This window comes from Neomonachus schauinslandi, chromosome 3, assembly GCF_002201575.2.
Source record: "Neomonachus schauinslandi chromosome 3, ASM220157v2, whole genome shotgun sequence".
Lineage (NCBI taxonomy): Eukaryota > Metazoa > Chordata > Mammalia > Carnivora > Phocidae > Neomonachus > Neomonachus schauinslandi.
Window position 1 is genome coordinate 138,357,350 of NC_058405.1, and position 23,954 is coordinate 138,381,303.

The 23,954-nt window shown below is 35.0% G+C and overlaps 1 protein-coding gene and 1 pseudogene across 1 annotated transcript in view; one reads left to right on the forward strand and one right to left on the reverse strand.

Annotated features, from left to right (window-relative positions):
* AGPS (alkylglycerone phosphate synthase) overlaps positions 1-23,954 on the forward strand; it is a 145,866-nt gene that overhangs the window by 102,082 nt on the left and 19,830 nt on the right. The window contains exons 14-19 of the mRNA XM_021702821.2: positions 1,453-1,565; positions 7,170-7,239; positions 8,175-8,236; positions 13,773-13,862; positions 19,053-19,152; positions 21,308-21,365. Coding sequence (XP_021558496.1) covers positions 1,453-1,565; positions 7,170-7,239; positions 8,175-8,236; positions 13,773-13,862; positions 19,053-19,152; positions 21,308-21,365 — 493 coding nt within the window. The remainder of the gene's footprint in view (positions 1-1,452; positions 1,566-7,169; positions 7,240-8,174; positions 8,237-13,772; positions 13,863-19,052; positions 19,153-21,307; positions 21,366-23,954) is intronic.
* On the reverse strand, positions 13,978-14,104 carry LOC123324367 (annotated as a pseudogene).

Consider the following 23,954-nt stretch of genomic DNA (forward strand, 5'->3'; position numbering starts at 1 on the left):
CTTTTTTTTGTAAAATCGGAATTTAAAAATTTTTATCTTTATTACTATTTGAATTTATTTCAATTTTATGATGTGAGATAAAGCTCTAAATTAATCTTCACCTTCCGCTGCCCCAGTAGCTAACCAGTTGTGGCAGCACCATTAGCTAACTAATCCCTGCTTCTCTTACATGGACTTGCCGTGTCTGAGACATCTTCTGAAATACTGACTCAAGATGTAGACTCCATTTTAATGTATCACATATTGTATGATCTCTCTTATATGTGCAGTCTAGAAAAAAAATATTTAAAAAAAAACATTAAAAAAACTAAGCTTATAGATACAGAGAACAGACTGGTAACTGCCAGAGACGGGGTGAGGGGTGGGAGAAGAAGGTGAACTTTTTTTGTTTTTAGGGGTTGAGGGGTGGAAGGAGAGCGTGAACTGTTTTTACTTTTTCTAGTTTAAATAAATTGAATTTTAAAAAGTTATCACTTTTTTAAATGAGTTTTTGTTCTTGGAAAATTAAATGGATTTAATTGCTATAATTCTAGTTCTTGTTTCTTAGAATTTTCCTTGTTATCCATCATAACCTACCTGTTTATCAACCTAGAAAAATTTTAGAAACTCTTCACCATCTTAGGAAGTCCATTAAGTTTTCTTTTTTTTTTTTTTTTTTTAAGATTTTGTTTATTTTCTGACAGAGAGACACAGCGAAAGAGGGAACACAAGCAGGGGGAGTGGGAGAGGGAGAAGCAGGCTTCCTGCGGAGCAGGGAGCCCGATGTGGGGTTCGATCCCAGGACCCTGGGATCATGACCTGAGCCGAAGACAGATGCCTAATGACTGAGCCACCCAGGCGCCCCTAAGTTTTCTGTCAGAATTGGAATGAATCTGTATATTAATTTGAGCAAGAATTGACATTTATATACTTAGTTGAGGCATTCTAGAACATATGTCTTTATAATCTATTTTTAGACATGTTTTCCTAATGAGGTTGCATATTTCCTTTTACGGTTATTCTTAGATATTTTAATTATATATGTAAGATCTCCTTTGAAAATGTTATTTAATAAGTTATTGTTGGTATGTAAGGATGCTGTTATTTTTTTACCTTTTTCTCACCCTACATTTTGCTAATTCATTATATTCTATCATTTGGTATTTTTATTTGCTGCTTTATTGCAGTTATAATTCTTACAAGTTCTTTGTTGTATTACTTACCAATATGTCATTACAATTGACACCATGGCATACTTTGAAATTAAGTATTTTTCTGTAGTTTTGTTATTTGTAACAACCTGAATAGGTGCATTAAACATTCTTTTTGATTCACATGTAAAATTCCAAAGCTCAATTTTAAAGAGTTGGTATGTTTGAGCCCAGATCAGAAGGAAATATGAGCAAAATGTATTTTGATTTCCTGTTTTATAGGATAAGACTTATCTGTAATAATTTTTTTTTTTTTTTGTAGTTTAAAGGATTTGATCCAAATCAGCTAACTGTCGCTACATTACTGTTTGAGGGGGACCGTGAGAAGGTTCTTCAACATGAAAAACAAGTGTATGACATTGCTGCAAAATTTGGGTATGGCTTTAGTTTATAATGCCAAGAGAATGTTAATCTAAAATTCTGGTATCTGCAAGCAGTTGTTAATACCCTTTAAAGTATTAAATTTGTAGCAATATATGATAGTCCACTTAAAATGTTGTATTGGTTTACTTCCAAAATTTGTGATCATATATATATTAAATATTTATTGTATTATTACATTAATGCTAATTTTATAATATTTGCTTTTGTTGTACTAGAGTAAAATATGAAAAATTCATAGTCCTCTTACTATTTAGTGGTAATTGTGTATTTGTATAAAACATGTTATTAGTATGTTTTTAAAAGGAAATTTTTTAAACAAAAGAATTTGATAAATTATCTATACTCCACCCCTTGTCACTTACTGTTTTGTGCTGGTATAAAGAAACGGAAAACATTTCACATCTATAACCAACTGAATAATGATTGGGTGGTTTCTTTCTGTCTACGTGATGGATTATGAGACTGATCAATGAGAACTATAGTGAAAATGCCATTTATCAGGACTACATTTTTTCCTTTCCTTTCTAGGTACTTAAACTAAAGTTTCTGGATACCAGTTTACTTTTTTTTAATTTCAGAGCTTAAAGTATACATTATGCTTAATCTGAGTTCTTTGTAAATATTTAATTTCCCTTTTTTGCTATTTATGAGAACAAATGGGCACTTGCTTTGTAGCCTTGTGTTTCAGAATGCCCCACTTTTATGTATTTTTCTCACATACGATATTCAGTTCTTTATTTTTAGGATTTTCTGAACTTAGTGTTAAAAAGTAGAATTCTTAGAAAAAGATCTAATCTTGGGCTTAATTTTTAGTTTACTTTTGTACTGTTTTTGAGTATAGCAAATTAGCCTCTCAATTTTATTCTTACCTTATTCTGAAATTGGCAAGTGGAATTTAATTTCTTTAGCAAAAGATGAAATTCATTATCTTTCACTTTTTCTCTTTCACGGTACCTTTTTTGGGAATTACTGATTTTTTAACTAAATTAGTTAAGAGTAATTGTGCTATAAAAATTCAGTTAATAACCAAAAGGCTTGGATTTCAGGTTAATCTCTGAATTTATTTTTGAAATGTACATGTACCTGTTTTTTAGTTTCTAAGTTATGTGGAGTTTATATATAATTTGATTTTTAAACTTTTTTCATAAAATCCATGGTATTAGAAACAATTAAGGTGATTTAAATTAAAATCTTTTATATCTAAATTAACTCTTTTATTTCTATTCTAACCTTAAATATTAGAGGCTGGAACTTTAAAAAATTGTTTTTTATATATTTAAATATTTAATTGGGATTTCAGAATCATTCAGGAGCACTTGTAGGGAAATGCATGCTATAATATTTGAATCATTTTATATAAATAAGGTAAATTTGCTTAGTTTCACCTCAGTCCCCTGGTCCTCCTCCTACTTCCAACACACACACCCCCACACATGGATACACATGCACAGAAATTCCACTTTGTAATATCTTTAAGTGTAATTACAATTCAGAGTAGCCAGCAAAATCATTAGTAGTTAGTAATGTGCTACATTTTTTGTTGGATGGGGGGGGGCGGTAGGATGATGGCAAAATGCCTTTTTATGTGAGGTAAGACATAATTTTTATAAGGCATGACCTGCCTTTTCTTGGACATTACTGCTGATGCCTGGTATATACTAGATGCTTGATTGAACATTTGTTGAAAGAATTAAGGAAACTGAATATTTTTCCCTAACAATTTTTATTCTGTTTCATTTATGCCTAACTGCTGTGCCACCCTTAAAACAGTGTATTTTAATCTTTAGGTATTTATCAGAGCCATTTTGTCAGTTTTAAGTTGAGCTGCCAACTGTCATGAACTCTCTTGTCATGTAATTTGTCTTGTTTTTCCCATGTAATTCCAGTCATTTACAACTTAAAAGTTAAAAATGAACTTCCTTAAGATGAACCCAGGTCTTTTTAGATACTGATACTGAAGCCCCAGAACTATTGAGTTAATTCCAGTGATTTGTTTATAGCAAACAAAAAATCAAATTCACCCATTAAAATAGGTTATAGTAAGTGAGATACCTATTTAAAGCAAGGGCAAAGTATTAAAATTCACACTCTGATTGGGGTCTCATTTTTTTGGCTATTACTATTTGCTACTTATTAGTTACGTTATAATTAATTTCTTATGTACTTTCATCCTGGTTTCCTTCATTTGGATGTAGAAATCTTCAGTATTCACAGTCCAGGCTGTCATTAGGCAGATGAGTTAGGGCTGTTTTAGTTTTGATTTGATTTGATTTGATACTTGGAAATATCTTCATGTGGTTTTCTAGCAGAAGTCCTGGTTTTCTCCATGTTTCTCTCTAGGCACTAGTTCTTTGTTCTAATCACTGAGAGATTCAGGGATATTTTCCTTACTTAAGATGCCACTTGGCCAACCCTTGTTCCCCAGTGAATGATTTCTTATGCATAACTAAAAAGCAGCACTAAATTTATTTCTGCTAAAGTTTCATGAGTTAGTTTAGCTCATGTATTTTACTTTGAATTAGGGCATTATTCATCTGTCCTTTATTTTCTGTTCTTTTGTTTTATCTTCTGTTCCTACCACCTCATTAGCTTTGAATTGATGGTTTTTAATGAAGTACTCCCAACAGTTTAGAACATTTTTATGTGTTATCCTAGCCATTTTTCCTCCTTGCCTTCCACCCCCACCCTAACACCGTTTAATACCTTTGAACACATATGATCCAATAGAACATTATAGGCAAATGTTGAATAATCATACTTTGGTTGTTTATCTATGTTTGCTAGTAATATACTTTAACTTCTCTGAGAGCTAAACAGAACAAACATTCCCTGTTAGCAATCATGACAGATGTATTGACATTTACCATAGAACTTAAGGTAATGTGTTATTGTTATTTTTAAAGTGTGTGCTTAAGTTGTTTAATGTAATTCAACATGAGAGTGATTAGGTTCACCAGATGGCTCTTTTATATAAAAAGATTGTCTCTTATTCCTCTTTCATTAGTCTTCCCAGTTCTTTCTCATGAAACAGGTTTAAATTTGTTTAAGAAACTTGTTAATTGATGTTTGAAATTTGCGGAGGGGAGCAGGAAGTAGGGGATGGATATTACTACTTTACCATAAAGCAGTTTGAATCTTAGTATACCTTTTTGGAGTGGCTGCTGTGAAAATGGCAAGTTAGAAGCATTTAATTTCTATGCCCTACTGTTGTTTATATTGTATTTTAAGGTAATTCTGTCTAGAAGATAGAGTTCTGAAAGCTAAAGAAAAAAGAGAGAGAGATCGAAGTTACAGAAAGCTAAATTTGCAGAGAAACCTATGATTCAGAAAAGCAAGCCCAGAATGACTTTTCTTCTCCTTTGGGGTTTATGAATTTAGAATGGATATCAATTTCATCCTGTTTTGGATAAGAAAATGCATGTTTCAGTGTGGTTTGTCACACTGAATTCCATAGTGGAGCAGATCTCCCCACCCCCACCAGATGTTAGAACAGGATCTAAAGAAAAATGGCTTGACATGGGACTGCAAAGTAAGACTTTTTTCATTCTGATATAAGAGAGATAGGCCTACTAAATGTCCATACCTGTTACTTCTCACCAAATACCAGCTTAGAATGTGCCTTCTCAAGGATTCCCAGTGCAGGTCTCTTGCACCCTTTGCTAGTCTTCACTGTCCTTTCTTTCTGCCACTAGGCCCAAGATGAATTGTTCCTATTTACTACCTCAGTAGTGTTTTTTTTCTTTCTTGGACTCAGTGTCTGACTCTGCTTCATATCTACCCAAGGTATAGATTCAGATATTTTCCTCCACACATTTACCACAGCAACTTTCTGACTTGTTTCCTTCTTGTTTTGGAACTTTATTTGACTTCCTACCCCTAACCTCAAACCCATATATATCCAACCCAGAATTATATTATTTCTTCTTACTTTTCACTCTCAACTGCTTGACTTAAGTTCTGTCTTCTTTGCTCATTAACATTTAGTAATACAAACAACCCCCCATTTCATTTTATTGTACCCCACCCCCAAGTGGTTCTAGACTAGAGCTGCTCCTATCAAGTGTTTGCCACTTCTCTGGGTGATACTAATTTGTTTATATGCAGCTATAATTCCAAGGAAATTTGATTTGGCCTTTACATCCTAGCCTAAAATTGCCTTTCAGTATTTATATAGCACAAGGGTATATCTATGCTAAATTATTTTCTTACTGCTAAATCCAAGCAAAACTTCAGGGGAAGGAAGAACTTAACTATAAGGTGTTAATTGAAGCAATAAGAAAATTGATTCTTCCAGAGGAAGCTCAAATAACAGAGGCTCAAGATTTGAGTCTTGGGCAACACCGTGGTTAAGGGCTCAGTATCCTGAGACCAAGGAAGTGTAAATACGGGATTGAACGGAGAGACAGAGAAGTTAATCATCCATTATGACCCAAGAAAGTCACATGAAAATATACTTTTCTTTCTATCTAGTTTCATTGAGGGATTTTTTTCATGGGTACTTTGGGAGTTTGTGGAAGTTTTCTTTAATTGACAAAGAATAGTTAAAATTTAATTTCTATCTGATGATGGAAACAAGGAAAATTAAAAGCTCTTTACTGAAGGTAGTAGAAATCAATAATCATTCATAGTCTGTTAAAATAAGAATGACTTTCACAAAGCAGAGTACTTGGACTGAATTACATGTTATATGGGATTAGTTCTAACTAGATCACCAAATACAATTTCTGTGGATAAAACTACTTTCAAATTGAAATGGATAGTTCATGGTAATAAAACCTTACCTGTTTTCTTGTAATTGTCTATATGTTGCTTCATACACTTCAGTATTTCTGTGTAAGTATGTTTTGTCTCATTTAAGTTATAAGTTTCATAAAATAAACATTCTGTCTAATACTTCATATACAGTGTGCATGAGTATTCAAAAAACTTCTTGGTATTTGGAAGATGTAGTCAGTCATATATCTTTATATGTGAATAAGACTATAATGGGCGCCTGGGTGGCTCAGATGGTTAAGCGTCTGCCTTCGGCTCAGGTCATGATCCCAGGGTCCTGGGATCGAGTCCCACATCGGGCTCCCTGCTCCTTGGGAGCCTGCTTCTCCCTCTGCCTCTCTCTCTCTTGTCTCTCATGAATAAATAAATAAAATCTTAAAAAAAAAAAAAAGACTATAATGACACATGAATATATGGATAAGAATATATGAATAAGAGTATTTTAAGTATCTTATTATGCTTGTGAAGTTTATTAAAGTTTATTTAAGTTTGTTTCTCATGGCTAATTCTCTGTTCTTTTGTCAGTATGGGTAGAAGTAGTTCAGTTCATATGAGTCAGTTTTATTAGTTTAATGGATGAAAGTTTGAAATTAATGACCAAACTGAAATATTAAAAGTATTTTTAGGTTTTTGTTATCCAAGCTTATTCTTTTGACAGCTCTTTGATACATTTATGGTAAATTAGATTAAAATAAAAATGAGATGCAGTGTAATATTTGTTAATCCATTAAGCAGTTATCTTGGGGCGTCATATTAGTTTGGTTAGTATTATATATTTTTAATAAATATATATGCTATATATTGACACTTTGTTCTTTACAGTGGGTTGGCAGCTGGAGAAGATAATGGACAGAGAGGTTATTTGCTGACCTATGTCATTGCATACATTCGAGTAAGTTATCTTGTATTTCCCTCGTCAGTTTATGTTGCAGACCATACTTTTTCTTACTTTGAATGAATAAAATTATTTTCTTAAATTTTAACCTGTTAATTTCATAAATGAATGCAGAAGAGAAAAGCCACACATTTTAGATCAGTAATTGGGGATTTTTCCTGTCAACCAACGGTAGAGTTGAAGTGATTCATTTTGCTAGAAGTGAAAACTTAACATGTATTGATTTTTCTACTTATAAAATTTTCTTTCCTATCTTTTCACTTCTGTGGTGGCTTATGAATTGTTCTTTCCAGTTTTGATATTAAAACAGAATTGTATTCTGGTTAAAGAAATTTTTATTATAAATTACTTACCAAATAAGAATTATATCTTGTGTGTTATAAAATATATTTTCCTAGTAGAGGTGCTTCCAGATACCCTATTTTATTTAGTTACTACAAAGAAGGGCTCTAATTTGTTTTTAAAGAAAAGTTGATTTCAGGACAGAGATACTTTCTTCTTTTAGTTCCCCTCCCCTCACTTCTCTGTTGTCCTAGTCCTTCCATCCTGATGACCACTTTTTCTTGTTGTTTAATTTGCTGTTCAGGCTACTAAAAAATCTGTTCTAGTATCCTCTACATGTACATAGACGGTTCTTAGAGACTCCATTCCTTGAAGAAATATTTAAATTCCTACCATGTGTCAGGCACACTGCCTGGTGCCAAAGGTACAGCGGACAATAAGACAGACAAAGTTCCTGTCCTCCTGAAGGTTATAGCTCATTCTCAGGGCCACTTTCTGGTGCTTTTATGGAGTGGAGAGTAAAGAGCAGTGGAGGTTACATTAGAAACATGTAATACTAAAAATTATATGAAATACTAGCAATATTACAATATTACCGATTCTTCTGCACCTGTTGTAATTGCTTGATTTTTGTATATATGTTTTAACAGGACTTGGGTTTGGAATACTATGTATTAGGAGAGTCTTTCGAGACTTCAGCTCCTTGGGACAGGTAAAATATAATAAAAAGCCTGATATTATTCAAATACGCTATAGGAGTTGCTGAAATAATGTAACTTTGTGCATGAATATACAAATTTTTAAATTTTTATAAAGAAGCACTTTTATATAAATTAATATCTTTGGGGCGCCTGGGTGGTCCAGTCAGTTAAGCATCCGACTCTCTATTTCAGTTCAGGTCAGGAGCTTGGGCCCCCCCCATCGAGCTCTTAGCTCAGTGGGGAGTCTGCTTGATATTCTCTCTTTCCCTCTCCCGCTGCCCCTCCCCTCCACTCGCTCTCTCTCTCTCACTCTCTCTAAAATAAATAAATCTTTTAAAAACTTAATATCTTCATCAGACTGTCGTATTTGCAAGCCTTTTTTTTTTGGTTTGAGACAGATTTGTCTATGTCCCATAGAAGGAAAAGATATTACTGAAGTCTACATTTTAAAGAATCTTATTGAGCACCGAAGTGTCACTATATAGTTTTACTGGCTTCTATGGTTTAAATTTTTAAGTGCTTAATATGCTTGAATGTTCTCTAAAAAGTCCCCCAGAATTATAAAACCAGTGTTAACCTTCTTTTGTAACATATGATTTAGCTTTTGATATTTGTATGGGTATTATTAAGTAAGATTTTAACTTGTATTTCAGTGATTTCTTTTTTTTTTTTTTTTAAAGATTTTATTTATTTATTTGAGAGAGAGAGAATGAGAGAGAGCACATGAGAGAGGGGAGGGTCAGAGGGAGAAGCAGACTCCCTGCCGAGCAGGAAGCCCGATGCGGGACTCGATCCAGGGACTCCAGGATCATGACCTGAGCCGAAGGCAGTCGCTTAACCAACTGAGCCACCCAGGCGCCCTGTATTTCAGTGATTTCTAAAAGAAATCCCGTTTAAGATATTAATTACATCCTCTATTTTTGCATTACACACATATACATACAGATATTGGTTAGGGAATTGATAATAAAAACTGATGAGCAATGTGAAGTGGTTTTATTAAAAATGTACTTTTGAGGGGTGCCTGGATGGCTCAGTCGTTAAGCATCGGCCTTCAGCTCAGGTCATGATCCCAGGGTCCTGGGATCGAGCCCCATATCGGGCTCCCTGCTCAGCAGGAAGCCTGCTTCTCGCTCTCCCACTCCCCCTGGTTATGTTCCTGCTCTCACTGTCTCTCTCTCTGTCAAATAAATAAAATATTTTTTTAAAAATGGACTTTTGAGTTAACTCAGTAATAAAAGTTCTTAAGACTGTTAGTACAGGGGTGCCTGGGTGGCTCAGTTCGTTAAGCGTCTGCCTTCAGCTCAGGTCATGATCCCAGGGTCCTGGGATTGAGCCCCGCATCGGGCTCCCTGCTCGGCGGGAAGCCTGCTTCTCCCTCTCCCGCTCCCCCTGCTTGTGTTCCCTCTCTCTCTGTCTCTCTCTCTGTCAAATAAATAAATAAAATCTTTAAAAAAAAAAAAAAAGACTGTTAGTACATTTTTTAGTATGCCTTACATTTTACTTTTTCTTTATAAAATATACAAATTATTTTAAATCTACAATAAAGTAAATAAGGTATAACAAATCCCCATGAATCCACCTCCTAGATATTAATATCTTAACATTTTTGTTCTACCCTAACCTCTTTTCTCCCCTCCCGCAGAAAACTTTATACTTTTCTGCTTTATCTACTATGGGTATAACTTTTGGTGCATGGATGTTCATATTCCATGCATTGTAAAATTAATCAAATATATAGTACCAATCTGTTATTCACAATTGTTGATGCTATATTTTAACAAGGGGGATAAATCTTAAAAAATCAACTATTGACATCTGAACTTTTGAACAGCAAATATCATTTGGTAGCTGTTCATAGTTGTCTCAAAGACCATTTTAGGCTTTTATACTTTTCCTTGCTTGGGAAGGTAGGTTAGCGTAGTGTTAACTTCTTCAGCATTATGAATTTCTTCATCAGTTACTATTAATTGATGATTGTCATTTGTCTTTTTATTCTTGCAGCTGTGGAAGCTAATCACGTACTATCTTTTCACTTTTTTTTTTTTTAAAGATTTTTATTTATTTATTTGACAGAGGGAGACACAGCGAGAGAGGGAACTCAGGGGGAGTGGGAGAGGGAGAAGCAGGCTTCCCGCTGAGCAGAGAGCCTGATGCGGGGCTCAGTCCCGGGACCCTGGAACCATTACCCGAGCCAAAGGCAGACGTTTAACGACTGAGCCACCCAGGCGCCCCCTATCTTTTCACTTTTTAAATCTTTTTCTTGTGTATTTTTATATATTTGACTCACTGACAATATCTGTTTTATACGGGGTTATATATTTGGTTTGTTTTCACTTAAAACAACATTGTCAGCTGAAGTTTTGTAAATAAAATTAACGGAAAGCAGCTACATTCCTGACATAAAATTTACTCATTACCCATTTAGCAACTTGCTTTTTCTTTCAAACATTTAGCTAGGTAGAGACAATGTTTAGCAGAAACCCAAGGGATCAGAGTCTTCAACTTTCAAACATTATTAGGTTGCTAGGCCTTTTCATGTGTAAGTCTCTTAAGGGATTATTGGTCTACTAGTTTTTGTGTGTTTCTCAGTGGCCCTAGCAAAATGACTGTACCTGTTAAGTGCTCAATGAATATTCTGCATAGAGTCCTATGAGTGAACTCTGGAATGGTGTAAGAATGCAGCCTATAAAAATAGCTGTTTAGAAGGTCTGAGTTGGAGATTTAAAGATTTTGGAGACACTAGCATGAGACTTATGACAACCAAGGGAGTAGATACAAACCCTTATAGATAGTATAGATGAAGGTAAAAAAAAAAAAGAGGGCCTAAAAAAGAATTCCAGGGAATCCTAAAATTTAAGGGATGAGCATACAAACAAGAGCTAGCAAAAGAGAATAATATCTAGAGGATTTGGAGGGAAACCAGTGATGTGAGAGAAGCCCAGGGAAATTTTTTTCAAGCAGGAAATGGTCAACAGGGTTAAATTTGCTAATAGGTCAGGTAAGAATTTAAAAGTATACACAGTTAATTTTCTCTCCCATAGAATGATTGGTCCAAATGGACTGAACTTCGTACAAGCTCTATGAGAGAATGCTTTCAGAACTCCCTCTGTGCAAATCATTTTTTTTTTTTTTTAAAGATTTTATTTATTTATTTGAGAGAGACAGAGAGAGCATGAGATGGGGGAGCGTCAGAGGGAGAAGCAGACTTCCTGCTGAGCAGGGAGCCCGATGCGGGACTCGATCCCGGGACTCCAGGATCATGACCTGAGCTGAAGGCAGTAGCTTAACCAACTGAGCCACTCAGGCGCCCGCAAATCATTTTTAGAAAGTATCCGATTAAGGGTTTTAACCATTCAGACATGTTCTTTGTCCCATCTCCTCCTCATTATTACTGTAGATTATGATTATTATTGTTATGTAACACTGTTTTCTAGTCATGATAAAGAAATTGTTTATAGGGCGCCTGGGTGGCTCAGTCGGTTGAGCGACTGCCTTCGGCTCAGGTCATGATCCCAGGTCCTGGGATCGAGTCCCACATCGGGCTCCCTGCTCTGCGGGGAGCCTGCTTCTCCCTCTCCCACTCCCCCTGCTTGTGTTCCCTCTCTCGCTGTGTCTCTCTCTGTCAAATAAATAAATAAAATCTTTAAAAAAAAAAAAAAGAAATTGTTTATAAATTTATAATCTTCATTAATGCCTATAGCTCTTAAAGCTCTTAAAGGTTTTATTTATATTTAAAGTATTTGTTTTATAAGTTGGATTTTCAAAATAAAGATACAATAAATTCCAATAATCTAAATACTTTTACAAGAGGTATTTTAAAAACATACATCCTTATCATTCCATAAATGAGGTATAGATAACCTTGATAAATCATGTTTGCCTCCAACTCTCATAGAATTAAGCAGAATTTAACTTAAGAGCAGTTTTGTAAAATCAGAATTTATAAAACTTGCAGATACTATATTTAAAAAAGAAAATTTAACATGCTAATACAATAGCTAATAAAATACTGAAATTCCATATTTATGTTTTAACGTATATTCTTTGTTCTTATTGGAAATATATACGTGACTTTAATGTGTTTTATAAAGCATAATCCATGTAAATGACTGTTTTTATCAAATTGGTTCTCACACAGTCACATCAGTCTTTAGACAATAGAGATGGCCCAGCCTTTTGAGTTTCTTTGTTACCTTTTCCGTTCTCCTGATTCTAAACAGACCAAGGTTTAAAACACAGAGTCAGCGTCAGTATGTAGCCAGAATGTTAATTGGAGAATAAGATGACTTATATGTCCCCTAGGAGTTTTATTTTCCAAAAGAAATGGAATATGTAGTAATAACAAAATATTACAGCTCACATTAAAAAATAGATTAGTCTTTTGTCAGTCAAATCTTTTGTCTCTGGATCTCCACCCTAGAAGCATTGACTGACCTCTGTTTTCTATTTCAGAACTTTTTCCTGAGCATGTTCCCAAAATATGAATACGTCACCATTAGACCTCCTTCACTCCAAAATAGGACCTTAAAAATTATATCAAAAACTAAACAACAAAAGAAATCAGATGCCTTTGTATTTTAAAACAACAGTATTTCGTGGTCAAAATGAAATTTGGTGAAATATGAATATAGTCTGTGTTTTAGTTAATAGTGATGTCCTGAAGTCAGTTAGTTTTGACAAATCTGTCATGGTTAATATAATATGTTAACATTAGAGGAAACTGGGGAAAGAGGAACTCTTTGTACTGTTTTTGTGACTTTTCTGTATCTAAAACTATTTCAAATAAAAAGTTTATTTAAAATATAGAAAAAATGATTAATATTGTTAAATATTATCAATTCCCTCTTCCCTTTAAGAACTGTTTCTTACCTGTCTGTTTTCATTGACTTTTAATATCAGTCTAGCATAGCTTTACACATAGTTCATGTCCAGTAAGTCTTTGTTGAACTATATTTTATTTATTTATTTATTTTAAAGATTTATTTATTCATCTGACAGAGACACAGCGAGAGAGGGAACACACAGAAGCAGGCTCCCCGCTGAGCAGAGAGCCCAATGCAGGGTTCGATCCCAGGACCCTGGGATCATGACCTGAGCCGAAGGCAGTCGCTTAAACGACTGAGCCACCCAGGCGCCCGGAACTATATTTTAGCTCAGTGCTTGACAATAGGCTCCTGGACATTTGGTATAACATCATGATTATTGATTATTTTTATATTAAGGGAAATGTCTTAGACATGGGCACAGATTGGTATTCCTATAAACCCAGAATTGAATTTTCATTAACATGTTCGATATGGCTTTCTTTAAAGCTTTTAAAATCTTATAATTAAATTTATTTTGAAATTGGATTTGCCTAAATATAAGAAACCACCTTCAGCAGGCTTGAGTGTGGTATTCTGACTTATATCTTTCCTATGGCAAAAAAGAAAGAACTTTACTCCTTTGAAGTTATGAATGGAAGGATGCCAGATTAACTAGCATTTATTCAAATTTTTGTAATTTATTTGAAAACTTCATATTGTGTTCAATGATGTCTTCTAGGGTTGTGGATCTCTGTAGAAATGTAAAAGAACGAATAACAAGGGAATGCAAAGAGAAGGGTGTTCAGTTTGCTCCTCTTTCTACCTGCAGGTGAGTTGTTGTTGTTCTTATACTACTTATCCTGAAAAACAAACAGACAAACAAACACATTTTTTATTTAATGGAGAAACATAATTTGCCAACTGAGGAATATCTTCGATCTATTCCAGTTAGCAAGTTTTCCTAAACTTCCTTTTGCCACCTTCTTAGGGTTGTGCCACTAGGATTTTAATTAGCAATAATCATGCCTCGGATAAACCTCATTGGCTACGATACTGCCACCACGCAAAGCTACCACTAGGTTTTTAGAGCAGTCCTCAGCCCTTTAGGAGTAGAATACCTTTCTGTAAGTGAGCTTTCTACCCTACTGGGACAGCATGACAGTGCAGAGCCAAACCTTGGAGCTCCTGGAATAAGTAAAGGACTCCCTCTTCATTCACTGAAACTATAAATCACATTTATATTCAAGAAAGTATAATTTAATACATAGTCAACATAGCTTTTTCTTCAATAGACAAAAAGCATTTTTAACCACTTTATTAGTTATTGATTCAATGAATGGGCATAGAATAAAGGAATGAGTGGAGCAAAATATCCAAATGAAGATTAACTCATTGCTTTCAATAGATCCTTCTACAGCAGTGGAACTGTTCTTTATCTGCCCTGTCTGTTATGGTAGCCACAGGCCACATGGGTCTGTGGAGCTGGTGAAATGTGACTGTGGGACTGAATTGTAAGTTTTATTTAATTTCAAATAATTTAAATTTAAAACATCACCTGTGGCTTGTATCTTCCATAGTGGCAAGTTAACTGAAGCTCTTGTCCTCTTTGTTAGGTAGCAGCAGTCCAGAGTGAGGTTTTCTTGAGAAGGGGCACTTTGTATTTAATCTTTTCTTATTAAAAGACCTGTATAAACACCAGAAGATTAAATGTATCAAGATTGAATTGAGCATTTGACTTATCTATAAAGTTATAGAATTAATTGGAATGGAGAATAAAGAGGAATTAGGGGAGATTATGTGAAGGGGATTCTTAAAGTAAATGATACAGTAGTAATCTAGCGCTTTAAAATTTACCAAACACTCTAGGTTACATTACTGCCTCTCCTTTTTTCTGTGTGTGTGTGTGGTTTTCTTTTCTTTTCTTTTTTTTTTTTTTTTTTTTAAAGATTTTATTTATTTATTTGAGACAGAGAGAATGAGATACAGAGAGCATGAGAGGGAGGAGGGTCAGAGGGAGAAGCAGACTCCCTGCCGAGCAGGGAGCCCGATGCGGGACTCGATCCCGGGACTCCAGGATCATGACCTGAGCCGAAGGCAGTCGCTTAACCAACTGAGCCACCCAGGCGCCCAGTGTGTGTGTGGTTTTCAAGAATATAACTCAATATTTATTATAGAAATAAACCAAAAAATTACAATAGAAGCAAAATTATAAATTAGGTAATTTGGGAAATAATGTAATATCTTTATTGTTAAGTGCACCTGATGCAGGACTTTAAAACAACAGATACTCACCAAAACACCATGTCTGTATATTTCTATGCATGAGGCTTGTTCTGATTTGCCTGGAATCACTTAATCTCAGCCTGGGAAGGTAGACCTGGGCCTATTTCAGCCTATTCCAAGAACCAGGCCCTGCTGGCCAACTATATGGCCATGACAACTTCCTGTTTACTTTTTAAATTTCTTTGTTTTGTAACATTACATGTGTCTGATGGGTGAAGGCACTGTTCTGCTGTTTATTAGTAATTTAATCTCTTTGGGCTCAAAGTTTATCATTAGTAAGGCAGTGGTAATACCGTCTACTTGATGAGGCTTGTGAGTCTGAAATGTGAAAGCATGTGAAGGGCTTTGTGAATGCCATTGTATTGTTGTGAGGTCATTACGTGAAGATTGAGGTAGACAACCTATACTAGTGCTAGTGAGGGAAATTTGGGTATTGTTTTTCTTCCTCATGAAGGCATCCAATTGTTAAGTCCTCTTTGATATTTTAATATAGCATGATAATTTGCATATATTTGCTTTGCAAGACTAGAAATATTTCTATACTCTTCAGCCTGCTATCTCTTCTGATTTTTTTCTTTTTTCTATCTTTTATATCCTCATCTTGTACTTCCCTACTACCAGATTGTGTTTCTTAGTTCTACATATTGCCCCCATTGGGACAGATATCTTTCAGAACTTGCTAAATTTTTGTGCTTTTGCTGGGGTAAGAAAGCAAAATTCTAACATGAGATCTGAGGAAAGCATCTATCTTATACATTAAATGTTCATGTCAACTAGAAGGATCTACTCGAAATTGTGTTTTTTTTGCGTCTGTGTGGGAGAGAGAGTCAGGGTTTGAAGACCATTTCAGGAAGTACTGAACCTATATGTATTATTAACATGTTTTAGAACAAATATATTCGGGGTTGAATCCAAGAACATAAAAGCTAAAAATGTGAATTTAGAGATTATTGACTGGTCATTTGATATATCTAAAAGAAGGGAAAATAGGGGCCTTGTTCTGTACAATAGAAAGCTTATAACTTGGTAAACCTACTGGTGCCCTAGTGACTGATCTTGGAGAGAACTTTTCCAAATAAAGGTGTAAGAATGTACGTATTCCTCTTTCTTTCTTTCTTTCTTTCTTTCTTTCTTTCTTTCTTTCTTTCTCTCTTTCTCTCTTTCTCTCTTTCTCTCTCTCTCTCTCTCTCTTTTAATTTGGAGATGTCTTTTAAAGTAAGTCTTTTATCTTAAAGTCTAAGAAAAAATTTTGTGTTCGTTTATATTATGAACCCAAATTGATACTTAATTCTTTTGACAGTCTGGTCTATCAGGCCTCTTACTATAATACTGAAAGCAAATCAGGCCTAATAATCCAAAAGTCATTTGTTACCAGTAAAATTTGAAACATTTTAAATAATGGAATCTATTTTTTTGTAGTTGAGAATTTTTATTCCTTTGTTTTATCAAGTAGCGACTTAATAGATTTTATCCCCTCTTCCTCCTTCTTCCCCACCTCCTCATTTATCTCTCTAGACTTCTTCCCTTCCATTATGAGAATATCATTGTGACAAACCACTACTTACTGAAAGTTATTGCGAAGTAAAATATTCTGCCTCAGACACCTACCGTAATAGCACAAGTCTTGGAACTCAAAAGAACTAAGGTTCTTTATTATGTATTATAGGTAGACTAAATTTGACATATGTCATTTATTAAGTAGCTGGTTTTTAAAGAATGTTTTTCTGGTAAAAGCCTATATGCTCAGCTTCTGTGATCATTTTATAAAACCAAAATTTAGAATGTGCAGTCTAGTTATTTGAATGGCTTTGGTAAGGAGTTTTAAATATAGTTCTTATATCTCGTACTTGGTAAAACTAACATTTAACCAGAGTTTGATTTTAGTTTAGTTTGATTTGAGCTGCTTATTACTGTGGCCAAGGAGGCTATTGTGTGTTGAATGTAAATGTTGAGTGTGTGAGATACACTTTTTAAACGAGTTTTTTAAAAAAGTTATTCCAAAATTACCTTGAAATAATTATAGCTGTCAAGGAAATCAAAGATCACAAGGGAAATAACTAGCTGTAGGGTGCATTTATTGAGTTCATTTATTTCATTTCTCTCTATTAAAATGTACTTTGTATACTGGAATAGAAATTCTAACCCAAAATTTTCTGAAGTTTTATAGGAAGGAATTCCTGGCCAGTGAGTCTAACATAAGAAAAAAACTCCAAAAACTTTTTAGAAATTAAAGAATAATATAATGACTTTGGCAGGCATGCTATCGCTTGTCGAGATGATTTTGGAAGAGATTGGTGTTTGTCTTAAATGATAGAATCAATCTATTAAAAGGTGTGGATATGAGTCAGTTTCTGAAGTAGATCGAAAATGAGGTTTTCCAAAAAATTTTTTTTATTATTTATACTATTATTTTTGCTTTGTCTTTGAGTTACTGATCAGTGAAACTTTTAGAAGCCTGCTTATCTATTGAAAACAACTCTGTGGTATAGATCCTGGATTTGTTGGAAGGTAGCAATGCTCTATTAATATTTAGTTGCATTTTCTATTTATTGATATTGATTCAAATATGAGTGATATATATTTTACTAATTGCTGTAAACTCATTTCATTCAGGTATCCTTTCAATTTATTTAAATTTGGTTATTCCTAAATGATAGTGCCCTCATAGTTAAAATGGTTCTCCAATTTTTCTTAAACTTTGTAAATCTGGTACTTAAAATGTAAACATTCAAGGGATCTTTTTTATGAGTGTGAATTAACACTAGAAGAAACACACAGCTGGCAAATTGACAGTAGCATTGTTAAACAGTTCATTTCTTCTGTTCTGAGGCACCTAACATTTGGCCTAAAAGGCCATTAAAATTTTAGATTAGATTCTCTTTGTATTGTTGTAGTAAAAAGAGTATTTCCTCTGTATTTGCTCCTTCTGTTAAATTAAATTCTTTGTAGGAACCTCTGTAAATTGCACTCACAGATCTGACTATGATTATCTTAGCCCTCTTTTAAATGCTTCACCTAATTGCATTTTGAAAGCCCAGATATATATCATATATATGATTTAATAATCTAATGTGCTGGGTATCTTTTTTTAAACACACATACAACATGCGCACATATGGGGCCCAGAGTATAAAACCTTCAGGGACAGTATTTTAAAGCCATGTCACTGCATTTGGTCTGATCATCCAATTTGTTTCCAAAGTTCTAAATAATTATTAATATGAAGTTAGTGAAGATGCTATATTTTACCCAGCCTGATCATTTTTGGTATTTGAACATTTTTCTTGTTTCCAAGGTTTAAGTTCTCATGCCTATTTCTGTTGACTTTGAGGAAGTATAGGAGGCTTATAATGGATCACCAAGTCCCATCTAGTCTGTTTGGGGACTTCTTTAACTTCCCTATACTTTGTAACAAAACAAAACAAAACCAATCTCTTCTGAGGAGGTGGGGTTTTTGTTTATTTCAGGCCAATTGGAGAAACATTTACATTGTTTTTAATTTTTTTAAATTCTTTGGCTAATAATCCAGACTTACCAAAAAAAGTTGTTTAAATAGTACAAATAGTTCCTGTATTTCCTTCAGCCAATCTCCATTCCTTCCATGGAATTAAGAGTCTGGGTAGAGAATGAGATTATGGCTTAAGCAAATTAAATGATCTTACCTTTACATTTCTAGATGTTAAATCTGATTTCACTTAACTTAAAGCCTTGTGGAAATTGTCTGTTTGTTTTTTAGGGTGACGCAGATTTATGATGCAGGTGCATGCATCTATTTCTACTTTGCCTTTAACTACAGGGGAATAAGTGACCCACTGACTGTGTTTGAACAAACAGAGGTAATTTTGCATATATGAGTATACTCTTACATTCTTTTTTAAATAAACTTTCCTATCAATTTATGAATTTTAGTTTGACTCTCTTTAATCACTCAATGGCTTACTTGGTAGTTGATAGAAATGAGAAGCATATTTGGTAAACTGAGTTGTATAGTGAATTGTGAGTCTAAAATTAATATTCTCTAGAGATATTAGAATTAATATTCTGAAATTAATATTCTGTAGCCTGTGATTCTTTGGTTGTTATTTACAGTATATAAAACCTGATTAAATTAAATAAAAAAGGACTGTAGGAATCCTTGGTATCACTTTGGCAATTCACCCATTTGCCAGTGGTGGCTGCAGTTGAGGTCAGCAGCCCTGCTGTTCTTGCTGTTTGTTGCTGTAATATCCTCATTCTAGGTTTCTAATTTTCTGTTTGCTCTAGCTATACGTAGGCCATTGAGGTTCATTTGCTGCCAGTTTCTGTTAACATTCCTTGAATGGCCTTAAGATTCCAATTTTCATTACAAGTATGCCTAGAGTTGAAGGACAGACTAGACTGTGGTGGAGCTGGGAGGAGACTGAGGTTTGGTTAAACCTCACGGGTGCTAGTGTTTAAAACCTAGTGTCTTAGTGTTATTGCATGCCTGCCAAAGGTAGTACCGTGCAGTGATTTTCAGTGGCACACTTTTAGACACAAACCATAGACAAGGTTTGGTTGGCTCCCTCCTATGCCTCCTTTTTTTTTAACAACTTTTTTGAAGTATAATTGAAATACAGGAAACTGCACGTATTTGGAGTGTACAGTTTGGTGAGTTTTGCATATGTTTACACCTGTGAAAATATCACCCCAATCAAAATAATGAACATATTTATCACCCTCAAAAGTTTGAGTACTTTTCTGTCAGCTTAGCCTTTCAGTGTTTTGATTGCCCTCTGGCTCCTCAAAGGTCCCGTCCCTGTACTATACTACAAGAGTGAAATTATTCCTTTTTCCCCAATCCAAACTGCCATTCTTAAAGTGCTACTAATTTCAAGTAGTTACTGCTTTATTTAAAATTATTTGTTTAATTAATGTAATAATTTAGTAAATGTAAAATAATCTTATTTAAAATAATTTGTTAGAAGATATAATGCTAGAATTTTTTTGATTCATTTGAAAAACCCTAAATCCTAAATGATGAGGGTTCATACAAGTTACTTTGCAATGAGATATGGTCCATCTGTCCTGCCTGGGCCCTTTTCTACCCTGGCCTAACTCCTGATAGTTTATATACACCTGAGTAATTCTGAGAGGTTCTAGGCACTGTAGATATTTCACCTCATGGCTGGTATATACTCATGAATTGAATATAATTCTTCTGTTCCCCTTTTTTTCACTCTGCACTTCAGTCATTCTCTATTTTGCTTTAAGTGTTTATTTTTCTAAACTTAGTGCTCTATAAGGAGGTTAATCAGGGCCGAACATGTTAGGAGGAGAAAACAAGCAGGTTTTTTTGCACTTAAATGTCCATAGGTCTGACAGTAATTTGTCCCAGGACATTGACCTAAGAAATGTTCTCCATAAGAGCTTTTCTGTTTGATCTCTGATAGCTTTGCAACTAATTTTGAGTCTGATGCCCACTTTATGGTATTTGGTGAGTAATTTAACCATCTAAGCCTCATTTTCTTTGTGAAATGCGGTTAATTGTAGTTATTCCATAAGGCTATAGCAGAAAATAAATGAGTTACTACAGGTAAATTGCTTAGTGTAGTTTTGTAGACATAAAATAAGCAGGTAAATGTTAAAATAAGCAGTTAAAATAAATGTGAGTCAATAACACTTGTTGGTATAGTGAGATGTTTACTTCAGAGTAGGACTTGACTGTCTTCACAAAATTATTAACAATGTAGTGCTGCTGAATTGATCATTTTGTCTTTTTCTTTTCTAGAATCTTGAAGTGACTATTATACACATTGTGACCATTCACTAGGAAAAAATGTATAAAGCTAGGCTGCATATTTTAATTTTTCTTAAATGTAGTTAACCCAAGAGAAAGGAAAATTAGGCATCCAGTTTGTTATTTAACCCAGGAAGTACGTGCTTCCTTTGGGAGCTGGGTCTTAGTCTTACTCTTTCACTTCAAAGTGAAACCTAAGTAGCAACTATTTGTTGTGTTGTTTCCAAATACAGGCAGCTGCTAGAGAAGAAATCCTTGCTAATGGAGGGAGCCTGTCGCATCACCACGGAGGTAGAATTCCTAATATTCCTACTATTAAAAATAATTGGTTTGATAAAGTGCTATGGAGAACAACAGTACGTAATTGGAGGGTACCTGCTATTTCTTGAGAGTTTGTATGTCTGTCATTGAGGTAGCCTAGGTTGTGGTAGTAACCAACAGAAGAAATACTAAACATTACTGTTTTTCTTTTAAAGTATAACACCTCTATTTCTCTAATTTAGACACTAAGTTAATTACTTGCCATGCTTTAGATGTTAAAATAGAAATGAGTCAACATTTTAATTTCCACATCATAGACATTTCATTTTCTCAGCTCTTGAATGTAAATCAGTTGGATTTTCTGGTTGTTTTTATACTTCCTGATTGTGGGTTTTAACACGTTGTCAGGTAACAGGTAACAAACAAATATAGGTCAGATCATGTTACAATAAAACTTCTGTAATTTATGTGCATTTTCAGGTTCTAGGCCTGTAGGTCTTTATTTGTTAAGGATTCCCAAGTTTGATGAAATGATTTATTTTTAGAAATTATTGGCTTGAACTTGAATGTAGCTAGGTTTGATTGCGTATTTATTTATTAAGAGATTCTGCCTCATTTAAATAGAAATCTTTTATTTCTATCATATTTCTCATATTTTTATTTTCTGTGTGCTCAAAAATTAAAACTGCATAGAAAAAACTCTAAACTACCTGGTTTCCTCTATGCTTAGGAAAAGAAACTAGGTAAGCCTAAATACAAAGTATATTTCCTATGTGCTGGTAAAATGAAGATGCTTTCCCTTGCCAGCTTGCCCTCTTCTAAACTACTAAATATTGGAGTATCCTCCAGGACTCTGCCCTGAGCCAGTTTGTTCTTCTGTGTTCAGTCCAGGTGATTACCTGAGTCCCAGGACTTAAAAATATGCTGATGATTCTCAACTACCAGAAAGCATCACCACCACGACATTCTAGTTCAAATCACTATTTCTTCCTGCTGAGACTGCTTCAGTAGCATCTTAACTGATCTGTCTACTTCCACTCGTGTTCCCCTACTGTCATTTCTCTTGCTGCCAGAATAATCTTTTCCCAAAACTCCGTGTTTTCCCCTCACACTCAAAATAAAATCCAAACTCTTTATCAGGACCTTCAAGGATATACATGTGTCTTTCTCTCCATCTGCATCTCTTACTACTTTCTTACATTGGCTTTCTTGCTATTCTTCAGACATACCAATCCCCTTTCCCCTGCAAGGACTTTGCTGTTTCTTCTTTTTCTGATGTTCTTTCTTTCAATTGTTTTTCCCCCAGATATTTTCTTGGCTCACTTTCCCCATCATTTAGTTCTCTGATAAAAATGTCACCTGGGGCGCCTGGGTGGCTCAGTCGTTAAGTGTCTGCCTTCAGCTCAGGTCATGATCCCAGGGTCCTGGGATCGAGCCCCGCATCGGACTCCCTGCACCGTGGGAAGCCTGCTTCTCCCTCTCTCGCTCCCCCTGCTTGTGTTCCCTCTCTTGCTGTATCTCTCTCTGTCAAATAAATAAAATCATTAAAAAAAGAATGTCACTTTCTTAGAGGTATCTTCCCTGTTCTCTTGTTTAGTTTCTGTGTTCCTCATTTGAATAAGTTCAGTAAGGTTACTGACTTTATCTTGTTCGTCACTGTGTTTCCCAGTCCCGAAAACAGTGACTACTGGCTCTTCTGTATAGTAGATGCTCAGTGAATATGTTAAGTGAATGGATAAGTGCCTCAGTGCTCACAGAATTTGGGGCAGTTTTGCAAATTCTCAAAGAGCTCTGAATCTTTCATATTAAAATGGCTATAGTCTCACTACTCTCTGTTAGTTTAGTTTCAAACATTTAATGGTCAGGCCTTGTTTGAATTTAAGGTCATGTTTAATCATGAAAAGGCTCAGTTTATTCCATAATATTTTTTTTTTTTTAAGATTTTATTTATTTGACAGAGAGAGACACAGCGAGAGAGGAAACACAAGCAAGGGGAGTGGGAGAGGGAGAAGCAGACTTCCCGCTGAGCAGGGAGCCTGATGCAGGGCTCAATCCCAGGGCCCTGGGATCATGACCTGAGCCGAAGGCAGACGGTTAACGACTGAGCCACCCAGGCGCCCCATTCCATAATATTTCTGAGAAAGTGTATTAGCAGAGCCAGTTATTCAGTAAAAAGTGGGGTGAAATAACACGCATTTCTCTACAACTGCATAACAGCAGACATTTTAGTGTTCTTCCATAGATGCATTGGTTCTATTCAAACTTCATCTTAAAGCAACTAAAAAGTCGAGAGGCAGAGGAGGAGCAAGGTGGCAGAGGAAGAGTAGAACTAAATTTTCTCTGGTCCCAGGAATTCAGCTAGATAGGTATCAAACCATTCTGAACACCTGCAAACTCAACAGGAGATCGAAGAAAAGAATAGCAGCAACTACCTGAACAGAAAAGCGACCACTTTTTGGAAGGTAGGACATGCAGAGAAGTGAATCTGAGGCGATATACGGGAAGATAGACCGCGGGGGGAGGGAGCCTCCATCAGCCGCTACCGGCAAGTGATAGAGCAGTGGAGCACAAAATCAGAACTTTGAGAAGTCAGCTCCGCTGAGGGACATCGCTCCAGTG